This window comes from Mirounga angustirostris, unplaced genomic scaffold, assembly GCF_029215605.1.
Source record: "Mirounga angustirostris isolate CCGP_5_RB_7025 unplaced genomic scaffold, mMirAng1.0.hap1 SCAF_12, whole genome shotgun sequence".
Classification (NCBI taxonomy): Eukaryota; Metazoa; Chordata; class Mammalia; order Carnivora; family Phocidae; genus Mirounga; species Mirounga angustirostris.
This window is the reverse complement of record NW_026991720.1, coordinates 56,495,230-56,516,887: the sequence shown is the minus strand read 5'-3', so window position 1 is coordinate 56,516,887 and position 21,658 is coordinate 56,495,230. Positions and strand designations below refer to the sequence as shown.

The following is a 21,658-nucleotide window of genomic DNA, read 5'->3' as shown; positions in this document are numbered from 1 at the left end:
TGTGCAAAAGATAAAAAGGCAATTTGATTTTAAAGAAAGATAATGAGGTTGCATATATTGATTATGAGATGATGGTGAGATATTATTGTGGAAATATTCTGTTTTCATTAGGACAATGTTACAGCAGGTGATATAAACTATTTGTCACTAATCCAGAATCAGATAAGGAACAAGAACCAGAATATAAATCAGACTCATCATTAAGTACATTGCTTAATTGAGCTAATATTTTTTAAAGGAAGATTTCACAAAGAAGAGAAGCAGTATGCACTGGTTCATGGACCACTCCTTGAGAAGCCCTTCACTGGACTCTTAAGTTCTACTTCCTGTAATAAAGATGCTAAGAATATAAAATCTAGACTCTCTGGAGTCCAACTGGTAAAATATTTATTGAACAAACTAATGTTACTAATGTAATTAATGAGTCCTCTAACAACCCTATGAAGTAAATATTATTATTATTATTGCATTTTATGGATAAGAAAATTGAAGTACAGAGAAGTTAAGGACCTTGCCCAAGTTCACCCAACTATTAAGTGGCAGAGCTGGGGTTTGAACCCATGGAAATGGACAAAAAGTAATGCTCTTAAAACTGTATTATGCTGCCTCTTTAGTATTTATACATAAGTTTGACAAAAATAACAATTTATTAAAAATGCTTAGTATGGTGCTTTCATACATTTCAAGAAGCTAATAAATACTTCTTGAATAAATGGACAAAGGAGCTAGAAAAACCACAACTTTTCAGAGAAAAGAAAGATCTACATAAGAAATATAGACATGAGTATCTTCTTTGAGACATAAAGTTTAAGGTCTTTAAGAAAGAAATAAAAGGACAAATACTAAACATTTGTGGTTTAACAAAGACTTTCATATTTGGAAGATAAACCAACAAAGAAAAGAGAGATTTTTAAAAAGAATTTTAAAATTTCAGGAAGGAAAAGTGAAACAACTATAATAAAAGCTAGAAAGAAAAGCAACAAAACCTCTGGTTTTATTGACAAAGTTGTTATCTAATGACCTTTATAAGCAGAGTAATGTATGCACCAACTAACTGTAAAGGATAAAAGAACAACTTAGACAGTAATTATAAATAACTTATTTCAAAAATATGGCAGGGAACACAATGCAAAATGAGATTCCAGCTCCAGTGGGAAGAAAAAGAAAACAGAGATGTTAAAAAAAAAAAAATGCAAACTATCTTTTAAGCTGTACTTGCACTATAAAATCTCTTCTTAGTTACCTAAAATGTAAGCACGAAACTGAACTGAGATACCTCAGTATGGTAATATTTCAAATGTAATCGGACAGACACACTCCTATAAACTAGGAACATGAGAGGCGGGATAAGTAAACCATCACTATCTACTACTCATTGGCATTATCTAATAACCCAATAGCAATGATGAAAATAGATTTTTTTCTCAGTTCACTAACCATTTTGCATGTATGCTAAGTCACAAAATTTTAGGTTTCTCACCTCATCCAAGCATTTCTTAAGCGTCTGTAAACTCCTATACCAATGTTTCATTAACCCACTTATCTAGTCTGACTTTACATGTATAAAAAAGATGGAGCTAAAATCTGCCCCAAGCAATTTAATAAGAATTATGCAGACAATTATCAGCAAGACGCAAACAAGAAGAAGAAAAGTTTGGGTTTCAAGAGTTTATTAGCAATGACAAAATGCTTAGAATTTAAGCTTTTCCAAATGTAAACAGTAACAACCTTAGAGAAAGAAGATATACAAGTACATCATAACATATACACAAAATATCACTGAACATGATAAAGAGTATATATCAAACCATAATACAAACGTAACAGAATTTATTGGAAAACATGCTGCAGAAAAAAAAATGTAACTTAAAAATGACTACAGAAGAGAAAAATGGTTTGTAAAAATAAATGTAGAAAATAGTCCAAGGGTGATAATAATTAATACCACAGTCTCTTACCAGTGTCTGAAATGTAAGCATGAAGTTGTACTGAGTCATCAGAAGATACATTTGAAAGGTCATCTAAAGACTTGAAAAAGAAAAATAATCAAAAAAATATTTTAATTTTATAGGAAAAAAGTGTTAACGCATCCTACATCATATATGCCTTACTCATCTTTGCCCCACGTAAACTTTATATTATCTGTATTCCTCCCCCAACAATAATCCTCTCTATTTATACTAACAGCAGAGAGAAAATCCACAATTAAAAAACTATAAAACAAAGTATTTCAGAAATCAACTTAGTACATTGATTATTTCTTCCTTCATTGTTTATCCATATACCGACATTTGTTACTTCTCAAATATATTCAATATATGGCAAGGAAAAAAATATGGATAAAAATAAGTAGACATGTTCTTAAGTTACCATTTCAATTTTTTTTAATGTTGAACTATACTAGAGCCAATTCTGTATTATGTAACATTTTTGTAAACTTAGGAATAATTTTAGATTCCTTATCTATAAAATGAGAGTAATAGTACCTACACATCATAGGGTTATGTAAGGATTAAATAAGAAGACATGTAAAACATCAGTAAGACTGCCTAACACAAAAAAATGCTACCTATTATGATTACTTATTACATGAAGTGAATCCAGTCTAAGATTTTAAATAATTTTCAAAAATAATTCCACAAACAAAAATCATTACTGAGTGACCCAAATGAATCTTTTTTCAACTATGGCCTTTGGGTTTAAATTTAAAACTTTTTTGCCTCATATACACACACCCACACATACCTAGAAGGGCACATAATGACAGACTGTATAGAAAGAGTTAACCTGAGTCCACTATATTTCAAATAATAATAATCATAATAAAATATTATATACTTGGAATTACTAAGAGGGTAAATCTTAAATGTTCTCAATACAAAAAGAAATGGTAACTATGTGATGTGATGGAGGGGTTAGCTAACCCTAAGGTGGTAACCATTTTGTAATATCAAACCAATATGTCATACATCTTCAACCTATGTAATGTTTTATGTCAATTATACCTCAATAAAGCTGGGGAAAAAAATAAACAAGAAAGAGTTCATTTGAAATTGCTCTCCTTTGAAAGGAATGCTTGCAAGCCTGGCCCTTGGATGACATCTGGGAATTTAGAATTAGGGAAGGTTCCCACCATTCCTTAACCACTAAGAGTAGTTCACTGTACCTAATAACTGTTTATGCTGAACACCTGCTTTCCTTCTGGGAGTCTGGAATTTTAGTATGTACTAACTAGAGGTTTGCCTATGTGGCCTGCCTCCAGTGAGAACCCTGGTCACTTAGTCTCAGATAAGCTTTCCTGGTAGCAACATTTCATATGTGTTGTCACATTCATTGCTGGAGGATTTAAGTTTGTCTAATGTGACTTTCATGGGAGAGGAGTCTTAGAAACTTGTACCTGGTTTCCTCTGTTCTTTGTTGCATGTGCCTTTTCCCTTTCCTGATTTTGCTTTATATCCTTTCTCTCTAATAAATCCTTTCCAGAAGAGTCAGAGTATGCTAAGGCCTACGAGTCCTCTTAGTAATCAGTGAACAACGAAATGGTCTCTGACACACCGACGTTATAGGATTCAGACATATTTTATACTCTAAAAACCACAGGATCTGAATGAACTTTGGGTTCTAACATGATATTACCAATATTATTAGGAGAGTCATTTAAATGACTTAAATGCAGCTATATATGACATACAGCCATTTAAATTAAGGCAACTGCATTCTAAGAAGAAAGCCAACTGCATTCTAAGAAGAAAGCCAAAAAGTTTACTACTTAAGACTATTCATTAAGAGCAACAAAGTATGATAATAACATACAGATAATCCACAGTATTTTCCTGGTCAAGTGGACGAATCATTAAATTAAAATGGGTCTAGTCCAGGCTTCACCAGTGACACCCTAAGAGACTTTAGCCAAACCAACCAGTCTTTCTTGTACCTCAGTGTTCCCAATGGTACAACAGTGTAATACTTGCTCTACAACTCTGTCAGTTTACAGTGAATTATAATGCTCTGAAAAGAGTGCACTTATTTTTAAGTGGTCCTATGACCTATAATAAAACATCTTGACAGAAACACTACCTTTGTTTTAGTATTACTTTTATGTGAAAGATAGAAGCCTCAGAGAAAATAGAATATTCTACAAAATTTAGATTGTTATTTACTATGATCTTCTTCCAATTACAAGCTATCCCAGAGAATATAAAGCAATTGTTTTAAGAAGTATTTTTGTTATTACTATTATTGTTAACCTTCCCTTGTAGTAACATTTCAACAGCAAAACAGTACTTATTACTTTAAACATGTTACCATCTTATACTATGCAACCCAGAAATTGTTAGAAAACTTTGTACCTAAATGTCTTTTTAGCACACTTAAACAATTAATATTATTTTCATTAAATATGATGAAAAAATCCAACGAAACATCTCTCAGTCACAGGTATAATGCAAATGTAAATATCAAGTAGACTATAAAATTACAGTTGGTGAAATAATATTAACTACATTCTGATTTAGAACTATAAGTGTTATTTAGTAAAAGAAAATTGTGATTTCAAAACAAGTAGACTTATGCTGTCCTGAAATAAAATACAGTTTGTAAAGATTCTTGGGTTAAGATTCTTGAACTGCTTGCAAAAAAAGTTGTTTTTTTTTTTTTAACATGATAAGACAAAAAATGAAAGTTCAGATTTACTGTGATAATCCACACAACTATGATGGCACTGCTAGAAAGGCTTATAATTTACCTGTCAATCTCAATTGAAAACAAGTAAATCACCACATTATTTTCTTTCAATTGAAAACAAGTAAATCACCACATTATTTACTTGTTTCTCAATTGAAAACAAGTAAATCACCACATTATTTTCAGTGTTTTGTTTTCCCATTTTGGGAAAAACTATTATGACGACTTATTTTACAATCTTAAAACTATTTTTAAAACGTAGCTATCCACTAAAATTTGCCTATATATTAAAAAAAAAAAAGAATCCAAAAGACTCCAGGTACTTAAAACCTTGAATTTAATAGATTTATGTGAATAACAAAATACTGCAAGTCCCTGACCTCAAGTGTGACCTTTGTCAATCAAGAGACTCTCTGGTTTATATCTCTACGTGACAAAAGAATCACTCTTATTTGGAAAAGCATTTATTCCAGATATGGAATAAAGAAAAAAAAGTATTTGTTACCACTGTTCAAACACTTGTACAAGCACTACAAAAGTGAACACTTAAAATTTCAAATGAAGGAAGTTTCATCACATCTGGAAACATTTTCATTACAAATGAGTATTATTGCTAATACTTTCTTCATGCTCTACAAGTTATTCCTTTTTGTTATAAGGTTATGGAATATAACAAACAAATGGTAATGATACCAAATGATTTAGGACAATATTTCAAATGTTACATCATATCTGACATAACACTATGGCTGACTGCTTCAGTGTTTTGTTAAACGTTGTACTTTGTAGAGTAATAAAACCCTCAATAAGGTTATTTTCTGAAATATAGTTATATATAGAAGACAACATAAGATAATGGACCTGTAGACTATTTAGCTATTATAAAAAGTCTGAAAGAGGAAATAATATAAGTAGAATAAAAACAAAGCAAACAATCTCTCCCTAACCCCCCACAAACTCTGGACTGAAACTTTCACAGAACATAATAATATTTCTTCCTAGCAGCATTTTATGAAATAAGTTATTCATGACAAGGGTGTATATATAAAAGAACAGAAATGTTCATTATTTCACACTTCACTTTGAATGTATAAAATGCCAATGACAGCTTATGTGCTAAAAGTATATCATTCTTAAATTTGTAATCCTAAAATAAAGTTGCTTTATTTACTATAAGGCCTTAAGCTTAAAAAAAATTTTTATAACAACCATAGTGTGCACATTAAGAAATATCTGGAAGTTTTCAGATATCCTAATTTTATATTTCTTTTCTACATACAAAAAGAAAAACCGAATTTCAGTGTAAACACTTGTATGTCACAAGTTTACTATCCAACATAGCAATCACCAAAGAGTCATTTCAAAATACTAAATATTGGGATTGAAAATAATGAAGTCACTTTTTTTTAAATCAAATACAACTGAATTATGCAGATGTGACTTAAAGCCCATTTTTAAAAATGAAAATAAATTTCAGAGGCTCTTATATGTGAATTTAACATTTCTTTTAAAGCAAGAACTTCTTATGATATAAAAGGATGATCTGAGAGCTTCTAATATATCATTTATTTATGTATGTTAAAGCTCACCTTTTATAATATTTTCAAGTCACTTTAATAATTAAGTACCCATAATAATACTTACCAAATTTATGCTTCCAGTAGGAGACCCATTAAAAGACTCTGTGGGAGGGGAAATTCAACTTAGTACACAGTAAAAAACTTGAAGAAATTGTTTTATCTAAGGTTCAAACACCAAGAATGAAAGTCACCCAAGCAAAGACGTAATAAAACAGCAAAGGAAATTGTGGTATACTACTCCCAAACACCTGCTGCTCCCTTAAGCCTCATGGTTTTGCAAGCCATATATTTCAGAGAAAATATAAATGTACCTGAGTTGCCCCCCCCCCCCCAAAACACACACCAAAAATAGGCGTTCGTGTACAGGAGAGCAATTATTAAATATTTTATCTTTATTGTATCATATGAAGTTGTCTGATAAAAAGTAAACATGAGGAAAACACTGCAGAGTGAAGTTCATTAGGAAATGTCACAAGCTTTTTGTTAGTTCTGTCTCACTGGATTAAGAAATAGTATAAATAAAATTTTTCTTTCATGTGAAGAATAAATAGATCGGTTTGTATACATAATATACCTATTATGTCCACTTACTCTTGGTAGATTTGGCCCCAAAATATCACAACCCTAGATTCTTAAATCAATATATAATAGAACAAGATATGTAAAACTCCATATGCACTGCCATTTACTTAAAAAACAACTAAATTATTTTTAAAAAGTAATGTTAGAGAGCTAAGTCAATTATACATTATAAAATTAATGTCTTTTCCTTCAGTGTTCTATTCTATATCTGAGCACACAAAGTTACCAATTAAGATGCCCCTCTGTTAAAAACAGAAATGAATATATGGTGAAGCAGTATTCTTATACAGTTTAAGGTTAATGTATGGCTTCCAGCACTTGAGATTATTTACGAATCTGGGTATCTAAATGGGTCTTCAAAACCAATTTCTAGGGGCACCTGGGTGGCTCAGTCGTTAAGCGTCTGCCTCCGGCTCAGGTCATGATCCCAGGGTCCTGGGATCGAGCCCCGCATCAGGCTCCCTGCTCCGCGGGAAGCATGCTTCTCCCTCTCCCACTCCTCCTGCTTGTGTTCTCTCTCTCTGATAGATAGATAGATAGATAGGTAGATAGGTAGATAGATAGATAGATAAAATCAATTTCTATTACTTTTAGAAAGAAGCAGTTGGTGTTGCTTTCCATCTTTAACAATTCTAAATGCCCAAGAACATTTCTTGGTTCCTCAGGCCTATGGTCACAAAAAGTAAACAGGAAATTCCACCTAGGATTACCCCTTGGTTAATAGCAAGGTGATAATTAAAATGAGCAAACAGTTCTCTATCCTCCGTATTCAGTTATATACCTCCTACTTCCTTCTGTGATCTGCCCACCTCTCAAATCAAGTTAAAAGAGCAATCAGAAGGAAAACAAGATGTAATTTACTTTTTTTTTTTAAGATTTTATTTATTTATTTGACAGAGAGAGGTACAGTGAGAGAAGGAACACAAACAGGGGGAGTGGGAGAGGGAGAAACAGGCTTCCTGCCAAGCAGGGAGCCCGATGCGGGGCTCGATCCCAGGACCCTGGGACCATGACCTGAGCCAAAGGCAGACGCTTAACGACTGAGCCACCCAGGCGCCCCAAGATGTAATTTACTTTTGTGATCAACAATAAGAAGATACAGAAATAGAGTCTAAAATCAATCTAGGCCCACATTTAGTCAAGAATTTGATAACTGCCTATAAACATTAGAAAACAAAAGAAAGTATGATTTGATATGGTGAGAAAAATAATGTGATTAAAATTAAAACAGCATTATTTAAATATTTTTAAAAGACTGTGTGACCATGTTTTAATGAAGGAGAAATACCAACTTTAAAAATATTTTAAGGCTGAACTAACTAAAAAAAGCAATCACAAATAGAAAGAAGGAAAAAAGGGGAGGAGAGAGCACACACATAATTACAAAAGCCATTCAGCTACTACCTACCTACTGAAGTTTGATTAAATAGGAATGAAATTTCTTTCCCAGAAGGTAAAAAACAAAACAAAACAAAACACTAAAGGATACTATCACACATGATAAGACTTGGCCCATTCATTTTAGGCTCAAATGTAGCCTGCATTTTTTTTTTTAATCATCTATATAGTTGAAAACTAGATTAGACAATTATTTCAAAATGTCTAAAAAATAAAATGTCAAGAATCTTATTTTTATTTTATTATTTTATTTTATTTATTTGAGAGAGAGAGAAAACGAGCTGGTGGGGAGGAGCAGAGGGAAAAGGAGAAGCAGGCTCTCCACTGAGCAGGGAGCCCGACACAGGGCTTGATCCCAGGAACCTTAATTTTAAAAATCAAAAATGAATTTATAACAAAAAAATGTGGGTAAGGTCTATTTTTCATTAAACAATCAAAATTCATAAGCATCACTATTGAAAAAGTCCTAGCAATTGCCTAAAACCTAAACACAGGCAAAGACAATAAACCTGACAGCTGTTTTTAACAATAATGCTTCATATTTATACCCATCATTCTACATACTTTTTTCAAATGGTTTCAAGGGGTTAGACAATTTCTTAGTTATAAGATGTATAAAAGCTCACCAATAAGGACAAAGAATACTAAAAAGCAATGTCCTAGAAAGACAAAAGATATATTTATGTATATAATTTCAAACTTCAATTAATAATTCCAATGTGAAGAATGACTCAATGGCTGATATATGAGAAGTACATTTACTTCAGACCAAAACAAGTTGCAGAAAAAAATTTTTAATGTACTTCATGCTTTAAGTATGAAGTTTTGGGAAGTTTCAGATGGCTTATAAAAAAATTGGTTCCATTAGTTGCATACAAGACAACTAACTAGACTGCCTAGAAAGATATAAATAAAAGTTAAAGTCAATATATTAGACTTTAGAAGCGTTTTTACACTATTGGAACAAAAACTACTGCCACAGAATATAATGCTACTATCATTTTAAATTATAGATTACTTAGAAGCTCATACCATTAGCCGATTATGATTCAACTTATCTTTCTTTCATTCTGGGTCATATAGCAAATCCATAATACTAAGAAATCTCTAGAGTAGATGAAATTAAAATAAACAAAAATACTTATATATTTATTTATATATATTTATATATACATTGCACTGCTACTTGCAAATTTCATAGCAGCTCTGTAAAAGATTTTTCAAGAGACAGTAAATACAGAGATAACTGTATAATAAACTTGAGTTACACTGATTTTTACTCTCAGCTCCCACAGAAGTACTCTTAAAAAAAACCCAAACTTCCTTAATTATGCTATCAAATCGAGTTAATGGAATATTATTCCAGGTTTACAAATAAAACAAACCAGAAAGAGTATTAATTTAAAAACTCAAGATACTAGATCAACAACCAATATAAAAGTTATTAAAACTCAAATGCAAACTCCTGTAACTGGATTTCTTAGATTATTTAAAAAGTAAAATCTTACTAATACAGACCAGGGAGGGGGGCAGGGCGAGAGAGGAGAGGGAAGAGCAGGAACCTGCTGTAACAGATATTTTTTAAAGCAGTGCTTACCACTTAACAGACCTATTGTATCTCCAACCCCAAGTAGTCCTGCCCATAAAACTTATTCATAAATAATTAAAATTACTCTCTTAAAATAATTACTGAAATCTTTCCCATTTACTTTTTATTTCTACTGCTTATTTGAACATACCAGGAAGCTTATCACACCTTACACATTTTATTAGTTTTATAAATACTGCTGAATTGGATCACCAGTAAAATGGCCACTGGGCTTCACAATATGGAGACTTGTGCTCTAAGTGCTACCTCTCCCACTATTTTTAAATAACTGCTTATATACCACTAATAAAAACTGGTATTTGTTTTAGTTTATAAATCATTCTCATATACATAATTTCCTTTAAATCTGACAATGGTGTGATAATGACTCTGAAGATATTACTATGACAAAATCATTATTCCAGATTTACAACTGAGAAAAATGAGACTTAAGTGTTTGGCCAACATCACTATAGGAACTAAGTAGTAGAACAGGAGTAAAATCTAAATATTCTGATTCTCAAAGTCTGCTTCTTCATTGTATCATACTGATGATATCCTCATTTGAAAAAAATTGAAAGACTGGAATAAACAACTCATGTAGTTTCTTCCACCTTATACCGTTCAGGATTTGGAAAATGGTGTAATAAAAGAGAAAAAAATTATTCTTTTTAAAACAATGCTTTATATAGTTTATGGTACACTCTCAGGATCATGACTTGTTATCTCATTTAATCTTCTCAATAATCCCACTGTTAGTCATGAATATTATTAGTTACTAGCCAAACGGAAACTACCATAAAAAATATTTGGGTGACAAAACTCAAGAAAACATTCTTCTTAAGACTTCAAGGCTTTTATAGTTATGTTCTAATCTGTTACTAAATTTTCAACATTTTAATTTAGTACTAACTAAACTTTGTCATTCATTTATAGAATTTTAAATATTTCACAAGTCACACTGGGCTTCAAGGCATTTTTTTATCTTACTTGAAACATCATCTTTTGGTCAACAGTATATAGAAATATTTATGTATACACACACACACACGCACACATGCACACACCATGCATATGTGCCACCTTACCTCCATCACCATCATCTGATCCTCTGAAACTAGGATCTTTTAACATATCCAACTCAGCTAACATGCGCACATAAAGTGCATTCTGTCTGAAGGAAGGATAAAATCTTTCATCTCGTAGCATCAATTCATAAACCTTGTTGAAATAAATCAAGATATTCCATCATTAATACAGATAATGTACTAATTTTCACTAATAAGATTTCACCAAAAGCTAGAAAGAGGTATTGCTATAATGAATCACACATTCCATACTTGTAAGATGCCAGCAATAAGCCTACACCACAACTAATGATTTCTCAACTAATTTCACAACTAACAGTCCCTCTAGTACCTCAATGTATTGAAAATGGTCCCACTGCAACACAAGTCACATGACAGGTTATATATAATGTTCCAGGAAGTAGTGTTCTCTAAGAAACAAGTCCACATAAAGGCTCCATGAACACAGTAAAAGAAATTTATGTCAGGTCATTTATACATCATTATCAACTCATGAAATTCTAAGACTATGTATCTGGCCCTTTAGTCAAATTTCAATAACGCAGCATAAGGATTTTCCTCACTTGTCATTTAAATAAACAAAAAACTGGCCTACCTTTTTTGTAAATGAGAAGCGTTAGCTAACTCACCTTTTTAGTTACCACTATACTTTTGTTTCAATAATCTTTTAAAAAATGAATTACATGCATATAGAAACATACATTTTTTTCATAAGAAACATATAATGATAAATGTTATATATAATACCTTCCTCTGAATGTCATCAAAGATTTCAGGGGTTGGATCTTCATGATTCAAAGTATCTGCTAATTTTGCTACCAAATAATCATCAACAGTAACTCTTGGAGATGCCTAAAAGAGAAAAATAATAGTAGTAATGACCTTTTGAGTTTCTAATTCAAGTTAATTCTTTATAGTAGAAGAATTATATAATGGAACCATATTATCGAAAGTAATTGGTAAAAAAAAAAAAAAAAAAAAAAAAACCCTTGGTTTATAAACAACACCTTGACGTTTAAGAAGGCTGAAATAAGAACCAAACCTTCTTGTCATCATGTAGTATAAAGTACACTGGGAGACAAACATGGATTTAAATCTTGACATTTGCTGAGTTAGCTACCTCTCAATAGGTTTCATTTCCTCAATCTGCAAAATGGAGATAATACCACCTATGGTTATTATGTAACTGTATTAGTATTTTACCATATTAAAAGAGATTTATCTGGGGCACCTGGGTGACTCAGTACGTTAAGTGTCTGCCTTCGGCTCAGGTCATGATCCCGGGATCCTGGGAGTGAGCCCCACGTCCTCTCCTTGCTCATCAGGGAGTCAGCTTATCCCTCTCTCTGCCCCTCCCCCTGCTCATGCTCTCTCTCCCTCTCTCTCCCTCAAATAAATAAGTAAAATCTTAAATAAATAAATAAATAAATAAATAAATGAGATTTATCTAAGGCATACAAGCACAGTGTCTGGCACATAGGAAACACTATCATGAGGAGTTAGTGCTGAACATCCAGTAGTCCTGGATGTGTATTTAATATGACTGCCAAAGAATAAGCCATTTGTTACTTATTTAACACTAGAAACAATCTTTTTAAATAGTCTTTAAGAGACTACCCTTTTTCTAAATTTGGCTTTATAATGCTGTGGTGAAGTTCCAGTGTGATATGGGGGAACAAAAAATATAAAAAGTTAATTTTTCCAACAATTTCCATTGTAAAGTGCATAATATGACAGATATGCCACAGAAATATAATATCTGATGTTCAATGTGAAAAGTTTCTTTATTGAAATAAAAAAATGCTGAAAAGCTAGAAATATGGTCATCTTTGGCATGCCAACTTTTGAATTTTTAGCTCTGAAGGCTCTAGAGAATAAATGAGTGATAAGGATGGGAACTTCTAAAGAAACTTGCACAAGAATGCAGTGTTTAAATAATTTCTCTATGCTACCCAATAGGATATCCAAGGAAAAGATGGGATAAATACAGAAAAGGAGAAAAGGTTTAAAGAGTATATAAACAGCAGGGTATAAATATGTAGGAAAAAGCCTATACAATGTCTAATGCTCCCTGGTTCACTCTACATTCTAGTTAGTAAGCTCAAGTACGTTGTGTGCTGGTTGGGGTTTTTTGCAGGAGGAAGGGAAGAGTGCTTATTTGTTGTTTGTGTGTGTAGAGGAGGATGTGCTGTGGTGGCGTGTGTGTGTCTTTTCCCCTGAAACAAAAAAAGAACTAAACAACTTCAAGTGTGTGACAAAAATTTTAGAGAGGGACTGATTTTAGTTATTTTGCCCTGTCAGTTGTCCTTTAAGCCCATGAAACTCAGTTTCTAGGAAATAAGGTACAAATCTGAAAATCATAACATTTTACCTTTATTTAGTTTACTTTTTCCTAGAATCTCAAATACACAGAACTGGATTAGGACTCATCCTTGGTATAACGTGACCAAAACTTTTAGAGTTATCATGGGACACAACCAACCAGATCTCCCCACTCAAAAAAAGTAAAAACAGAAAAAATATTTATGTACATTTTTTACCACTTTAACATAAAAATACAAAAATAAGTGTTTTTCCAAAATTATCTATTAATCTGTATTCTGTACTTTTCCACACAAATGTGGTTATTTAAAACAAGAGGACTAGTTAATAGCAATTAGTAATTAATAAGACTAATTAAACAAATAATGTTAGAGAAAAATGTAACTATTTAGGTTTTATCCTCCAATACACAATTTAACTTTTTAAGCTCTTTATTAGATATTTAAATATTGTAGGCTATATTATTGTGTATTGTTAAAATGCATAAATATAAGACTTCTAAAAAAGTTATATACCTACAATAAGACTAAACAGGTATTATCTATATTTAATTTAAAAAACTACTTTTTTTATTCCATGATCCCATAGGATATTTTTACCTTTTTGTGTTTCCTTTTTTAACAATACTTCTCTGATCTGCCTGCAGACTTTAGGACATCATCTTTTGCTTTGTTTTGTTTTAAATCAAGTGGTATAAATGAATACAATCAAATACAAAATTCACTCAGACTTTCAGCTCTGTTCTTAAGCCTACATCACACTTACTTCCCTTATCAGTCCAATGTGATGACATCAAGTTAAGTATCTTTTCAGTAAAACCATTTAGGCACAGAATAATGACATTTTACTTACTAAAAACTGCATCTAAGAATTTACATATAGACTATTTGTGTCTAAAATGCCCATTTTAAACACTTCAAAACATAATGGATGTCACTAAAAGTTATACCTCTCTTTCTCAAGGAAAATAGTTTTAAAAACAGGTCATTTAAACTTGTGAGAGTGAAGGTAGATTCCAAATAAATTATAGTTTTAGTAAAGAAACTAAGAAAATCCTGTTAAGCTAACTATCCCCTTCTTATGATATTTTTTTGAGTTCTCAACAGTCTCATTTCAAAAAAAATTAGTCATTTTTTTGACTGAGGTTTTTTTTTTATAGCCTACACATATACAACTCAGGTCAATCTATCCTTTTCAAGGTTCCTTTTAGCCTCTTCAAAGATCATTTAATAGTTCTGGAGAAAAGCAAATAAATTTGTTTACTGCAATTCTTGTCCATATTTATTTTTAATGTCACTATTCTTATCACATTCTTTGAAAATATGATTTAACTGCATGTCAATATTTTAGCATCTTTTCTATGGCTGGCAACAATGAGAGCCATGTGGAAGCAAATGTCTAAAGAAGTTATTTTCTGACATTTTTATAATGTCAAAAATCTTATTAAGTGTTTCTAATGTTTTGAAGAAACTAAAAATTGACCAAAAAACTTCATTATGAAAACCTCAATATCTGGGCGCCTGGGTGGCTCAGATGGTTAAGCGTCTGCCTTCGGCTCAGGTCATGATCCCGGGGTCCTGGGATCGAGTCCCACATCGGGCTCCCTGCTCCTTGGGAGCCTGCTTCTCCCTCTGCCTCTCTCTCTCTGTCTCTCATGAATAAATAAATAAACTCTTTAAAAAAAAAAAAAAAAAAAAAAAAAACCTCAATATCACAGGTAAGCAAATGATATCCTGTTTTAGCAGTACTGTATAGAAGGAATATATGATATTTAGCAGGTAAGATTTTTTCATTTTCTTTGATAAGAAGTTTATGGACTGAAAGGAATTTGTTAAAATTTACATTTGCACTGTGTGCTATTGTTTCTCAGCCTTTTGGCTAAGATCAAGTGCACTGTCTGCTAAATATGCAAATATATGAGCAAAGTTTGTTTTACGTTTTCTGCAATTTATTAAAATCTTAGTAATCAAGAAGATATCTAAAACTCCCATTTATTCAAATCAAAATACGTAGTAGCAATGGAAAATACACTCTTGTTGCCACAATCTGATGTAACATGATATACTACAGAAAGCATGATTGCTGGTAAGATCTGCCAGAGTTAAGTTCTACATTTCAAAGGGCCACAAATTCCTCCCAGTCCATAAACTTCTTACCAAAGGCGCCCAAAAGTAATTCTATTTTTAAAAAGCAAGCAAGCGGGAGCAAGATGGCGGAGGAGTAGGAGACCTGGATTTCGTCTCCTCTCAGGAATTCAGCTGGATAGGGATCAAACCATTCTGAACACCTACAAACTCAACAGGAGATCGAAGAAAAGAAGAGCAACAACTCTCTCATCAGAAAAGCGACCACTTTCTGGAAGGTCTTTTCTGATTTGTTTAAAGTATATTTTCTAGGGACGTGGTTACTCTGCTAGCATTTTGTTCTCTCATTAATCTATTCTCCTCTGCACAAAATGACGAGACGGAAAAAATCACCTCAACAAAAAGAACAAGAGGTAGTACCGACTGCCAGGGACCTACTCAATACGGACATTAGTACGATGTCAGATCTAGAGTTCAGAATCATCACTTTAAAGATACTAGCTGGGCTTGAAAAAAATATGGAAGTTATTAGAGAAACCCTTTCTGGAGAAGTAAAAGAGCTAAAATCCAACCAAGTAGAAATCAAAAAGGCTATTAATGAGGTGCAATCAAAAATGGGGGCGCTAAGTGCTAGAATAAATGAGGCAGAAGAGAGAATCAGTAATATAGAAGATGAAATGATGGAAAATAAAGAAGCTGAGAAAAAGAGAGATAAACAACTACTGGATCACGAGGGCAGAATTTGAGAGATAAGCGATACCATAAGACGAAACAACATTAGAATAATTGGGATCCCAGAAGAAGAAGAGAGAGAGAGAGGGCCAGAAGGTATAATGGAGCAAATTATAGCAGAGAACTTCCCTAATTTGGGGAAAGAAACAGGCATGAAAATCCAGGAAGCACAGAGAACCCCTCTCAAAATCAGTAAAAATAGGTCAACTCCCCGACATCTAATAGTAAAACTTACGAGTCTCATAGACAAAGAGAAAATCCTGAAAGCAGCTCGGGAGAAGAGATATGTAACCTACAAGGGTAGAAACATTAGATTGGCAACAGACCTATCCACAGAGACCTGGCAGGCCAGAAAGGACTGGCAGGATATATTCAGAGCACTAAATGAGAAAAATATGCAGCCAAGAATACTCTATCCAGCTAGGCTGTCATTGAAAATTGAAGGAGAGATAAAAAGCTTCCAGGACAAACAAAAACTAAAGGAATTTGCAAACACAAAACCAGCCCTACAGGAAATCTTGAAAGGGGTCCTCTAAGCAAAGAGAGAGCCTAAAAGCAACATAGACCAGAAAGGAACACAGACAATATATGGTAACAGTCACCTTACAGGCAATACAATGGCACTAAATTCCTATCTTTCAATAGTTACCCTGAATGTAAATGGGCTAAATGCCCCAATCAAAAGACACAGGCTAACAGACTGGATTAAAAAACAAGACCCATCGATATGCTGTCTGCAAGAGACTCATTTTAGAACCAAAGACAACCCCAGATTGAAAGTGAGGGGGTGGAAAACCATTTACCATGCTAATGGACACCAAAAGAAAGCTGGGGTGGCAATCCTTATATCAGACAAATTAGATTTTAAACCAAAGACTGTAATAAGAGATGAGGGAGGACACTATATCATACTTAAAGGATCTATCCAACAAGAAGATTTAACAATTGTAAATATCTATGCCCCTAACATGGGAGCAGCCAGTTATATAAGGCAATTAATAACAAAAGCAAAGAAACACATCGACAACAATACAATAATAGTGGGGGACTTTAACACCCCCCTCACTGAAATGGACAGATCGTCTAAGCAAAAGATCAACAAGGAAATAAAGACTTTAAATGACACACTGGACCAAATGGACTTCACAGACATATTCAGAACATTCCACCCCAAAGCAACGGAATACACATTCTTCTCTAGTGCCCATGGAACATTCTCCAGAATAGATCACATCCTAGAGGAAAGTCGGAAAGAACTCAAATACATGGAGGCTAAAGAGCATCCTACTGAAGAATGAATGGGTCAACCAGGAAATTAAAGAAGAATTAAAAAAATACATGGAAACCAATGAAAATGAAAACACAACTGTTCAAAATCTTTGGGATGCAGCAAAGGCAGTCCTAAGAGGAAAGTATATAGCAATACAAGCCTTTCTCAAGAAACAAGAAAGGTCTCAAGTACACAACCTAACCCTACATCTAAAGGAGCTGGAGAAAGAACAGCAAATAAAGCCTAAACCCAGCAGGAGAAGAGAAATCATAAAGATCAGAGCAGAAGTCAATGAAATAGAAACTAAAAGAACAGTAGAACAGATCAACGAAACTAGGAGCTGGTTCTTTGGAAGAATTAACAAGATTGATAACCCCTTGGCCAGACTTATCAAAAAGAGAAGAGAAATGACCCAAATCAACAAAATCATGAATGAAAGAGGAGAGATCACAACCAACACCAAAGAAATACAAACAATTATAAGAACATATTATGAGCAAATTAGATAATCTGGAAGAGATGGAGGCATTTCTAGAGAGGTATCAACTACCAAAACTGAACCAGGATGAAATAGAAAACCTGAGCAGACCTATAACCACTAAGGAAATTGAAGCAGTCATCAAAAATCTCCCAAAAAACAAAAGCCCAGGGCCAGATGGCTTCCCAGGGGAATTCTACCAAACATTTCAAGAAGAATTAATACCTATTCTTCTGAAACTGTTCCAAAAAATAGAAATGGAAGGAAAACTTCCAAACTCATTTTATGAGGCCAGCATTACCTTGATCCCAAAACCAGACAAAGACCCCATCAAAAAGGAGAATTACAGACCAATATCCCTGATGAACATGGATGCCAAAATTCTCACCAAAATACTAGCCAATAGGATCCAACAGTACACTAAAAGGATTATTCACCATGACCAAGTGGGATTTATCCCTGGGCTGCAAGGTTGGTTCAACATCCGCAAATCAATCAATGTGATACAATACATTAACAAAAGAAAGAACAAGAATCATATGATCCTCTCAATAGATGCAGAAAAAGCTTTTGACAAAGTACAGCATCCTTTCTTGATCAAAACTCTTCAGAGTATAGGGATCGAGGGTACATACCTCAATATCATAAAAGCCATCTATGAAAAACCTACAGCAAATATTATTCTCAATGGGGAAAAACTGAGAGCTTTCCCCCTAAGGTCAGGAACACGGCAGGGATGTCCACTATCACCACTGCTATTCAACATAGTATTGGAAGTCCTAGCCACAGCAATCAGACAACAAAAAGAAATCAAAGGCATCCAAATTGGCAAAGAAGAAGTCAAACTCTCACTGTTTGCAGATGATATGATACTTTATGTGGAAAACCCAAAAGACTCCACCCCAAAACTGCTAGAACTCATACAGGAATTCAGTAAAGTGGCAGGATATAAAATCAATGCACAGAAGTCAGTGGCATTCCTATACACCAACAACAAGACAGAAGAAAGAGAAATCAAGGAGTCGGTCCCATTTACAATTGCACCCAAAACCATAAGATACCTAGGAATAAATCTAACCAAAGAGACAAAGGATCTGTACTCAGAAAACTATAAAATACTCATGAAAGAAATTGAGGAAGACACAAAGAAATGGAAAAACGTTCCATGCTCATGGATTGGAAGAACAAATATTGTGAAGATGTCAATGCTACCTAGAGCAATCTACACATTCAATGCAATCCCCATCAAAATACCATCCACTTTTTTCAAAGAAATGGAACAAATAATCCTAAAATTTGTATGGAACCAGAAAAGACCCCGCATAGCCAGAGGAATATTGAAAAAGAAAAGCAAAGGCGGCGGCATCACAATTCCGGACTTCAAGCTCTATTACAAAGCTGTCATCATCAAGACAGCATGGTACTGGCACAAAAACAGACACATAGATCAATGGAACAGAATAGAGAGCCCAGAAATGGACCCTCAACTCTATGGTCAACTAATCTTCGACAAAGCAGGAAAGAATGTCCAATGGAACAAAGACAGTCTCTTCAACAAATGGTGTTGGGAAAATTGGATAGCCACATGCAGAAGAATGAAACTGGACCATTTCCTTACACCACACACAAAAATAGACTCCAAATGGTTGAAAGACCTCAATGTGAGACAGGAGTCCATCAAAATCCTAAAGGAGAACACAGGCAGCAACCTCTTCGACCTCAGCTGCAGCAACTTCTTCCTAGAAACATCGCCAAAGGCAAGGGAAGCAAGGGCAAAAATGAACTATTGGGACTTCATCAAGATAAAAAGCTTTTGCACAGCAAAGGAAACAGTCAACAAAACCAAAAGACAACTGACAGAATGGGAGAAGATATTTGCAAATGACATATCAGATAAAGGGCTAGTATCCAAAATCTATAAAGAACTCATCAAACTCAACACCCAAAGAACAAAGAATCCAATCAAGAAATGGGCAGAAGACATGAACAGACATTTTTCCAAAGAAGACATCCAAATGGCCAATAGACACATGAAAAAGTGCTCAATATCGCTCAGCATCAGGGAAATCCAAATCAAAACCTCAATGAGATACCACCTCACACCAGTAAGAATGGCTAAAATTAACAAGTCAGGAAACGACAGATGTTGGCGGGGATGCGGAGAAAGGGGAACCCTCCTACACTGTTGGTGGGAATGCAAGCTGGTGCAGCCACTCTGGAAAACAGGGTGGAGGTTCCTCAAAAAGTTGAAAATAGAGCTACCATATGATCCAGCAATTGCACTACTGGGTATTTACCCCAAAGATACAAAAGTAGGGATCCGAAGGGCTACGTGCACCCTGATGTTTATAGCAGCAATGTCCACAATAGCCAAACTGTGGAAAGAGCCAAGATGTCCATCGACAGATGAATGGATAAAGAAGATGTGGTATATATATACAATGGAATATTATGCAGCCATCAAAAGGAATGAGATCTTGCCATTTGCAACGACGTGGATGGAACTGGAGGGTATTATGTTGAGTGAAATAAGTCAAACAGAGAAAGACATGTATCATATGATCTCATTGATATGAGGAATTCTTAATCGCAGGAAACAAACTGAGTGTTGTTGGAGTGGGGGGTGGGGTGGGAGGGATGGGGTGACTGGGTGATGGACACTGGGGAGGGTGTGTGCTCTGGTAAGCGCTGTGAATTGTGCAAGACTGTTGAATCTCAGATCTGTACCTCTGAAACAAATAATGCAATATATGTTAAGAAAAAAAAAAAGAAGAAGAAGAAGAAGGTAGCAGGAGGGGAAGAATGAAGCGGGGGAAATCGGAGGGGTAGACGAACCATGAGAGACGATAGACTCTGTAAAACAAACTGAGGGTTCTAGAGGGGAGGGGGGTGGGAGGATGGGTTAGCCTGGTGGTGGGTATTGAGGAGGGCACATTCTGCATGGAGCACTGGGTGTTGTGCACAAACAATGAATCATGGAACACTTCATCTAAAACTAATGATGTAATATATGGGGATTAACATAAGAATAAAATTTAAAAATAAATAAATAAATAATGGGTCAAAGAAAAAAAAAAAAAAGCAAGCAAGCGGGATGCCTGGGTGGCTCGGTCCGTTAGATGTCTGCTTTTGGCTCAGGTCATGATCCCAGGGTCCTGGGATGGTGTCCCCAATCAGGCTCCTTGCTCAGCGGGGAGCCTGCTTCTCTCTCTGCCTGTCACTCCCCCTGCTTGTGCTTATGCACTCTCACTCTCTTTCTCTCACAAATAAGTAAATAAAATCTTAAAAAAAAAAAAAAAAAGGACAGGCTAATGTGTGTTCATTTGTGCAGTATGCCCAAGCTATTCACTTAACAGCCACTACTTTTAACTGACCATTGAGGTCTTTTTGGGAGATGAAAAAAACTTTTTATTGACTTAAAATTATTTGCAAAATTCAGTTTCCATATTTGCTTTTATATCCCCTTCTCCACCAAGACCAATCCCAAAATATTTTTTGCACATCATGCAGTCAGCATGCTTTATTTTGGTTATTTAACTCTCCCTAATCCAGGTGTAGGGCTCCTTCTATTTGTCATTAAAATGACTTAGTCCTTTAGTCTCCTTTTTTGGCAATGTCTGGGTCATGCTGATGTTGGTACTGTCATCATTCTCATTTTCATTATCTGAACTTTTAGAAAACATGGTTACAATATTCATAATGTTAAAAATTAAAAAGTCCCATCATAATACAAAGCACAGGGCAGGAAAAGTAAAAGAAGGATTGTTAACATTCATGTTAACAATGCACTTAAGCCATACATGGAGTGCTACATGATGGAGAACTCACTGTAAAGAGTAAATAATGGCTGCCA

General features: G+C 34.1%; 1 protein-coding gene across 11 annotated transcripts in view; it reads right to left on the bottom strand.

The window, feature by feature from the left end:
• Positions 1-21,658, bottom strand: part of SNX13 (sorting nexin 13) — a 157,293-nt gene that overhangs the window by 53,011 nt on the left and 82,624 nt on the right. For all 11 annotated transcript variants that reach the window (XM_064575191.1, XM_064575186.1, XM_064575188.1 and 8 more), the window contains 4 exons: positions 11,667-11,771; positions 10,920-11,052; positions 6,328-6,365; positions 1,959-2,028 (listed from right to left, as the gene is read on the bottom strand). In XM_064575191.1, the coding sequence (XP_064431261.1) occupies positions 1,959-2,028; positions 6,328-6,365; positions 10,920-11,052; positions 11,667-11,771 (346 nt within the window). The remainder of the gene's footprint in view (positions 1-1,958; positions 2,029-6,327; positions 6,366-10,919; positions 11,053-11,666; positions 11,772-21,658) is intronic.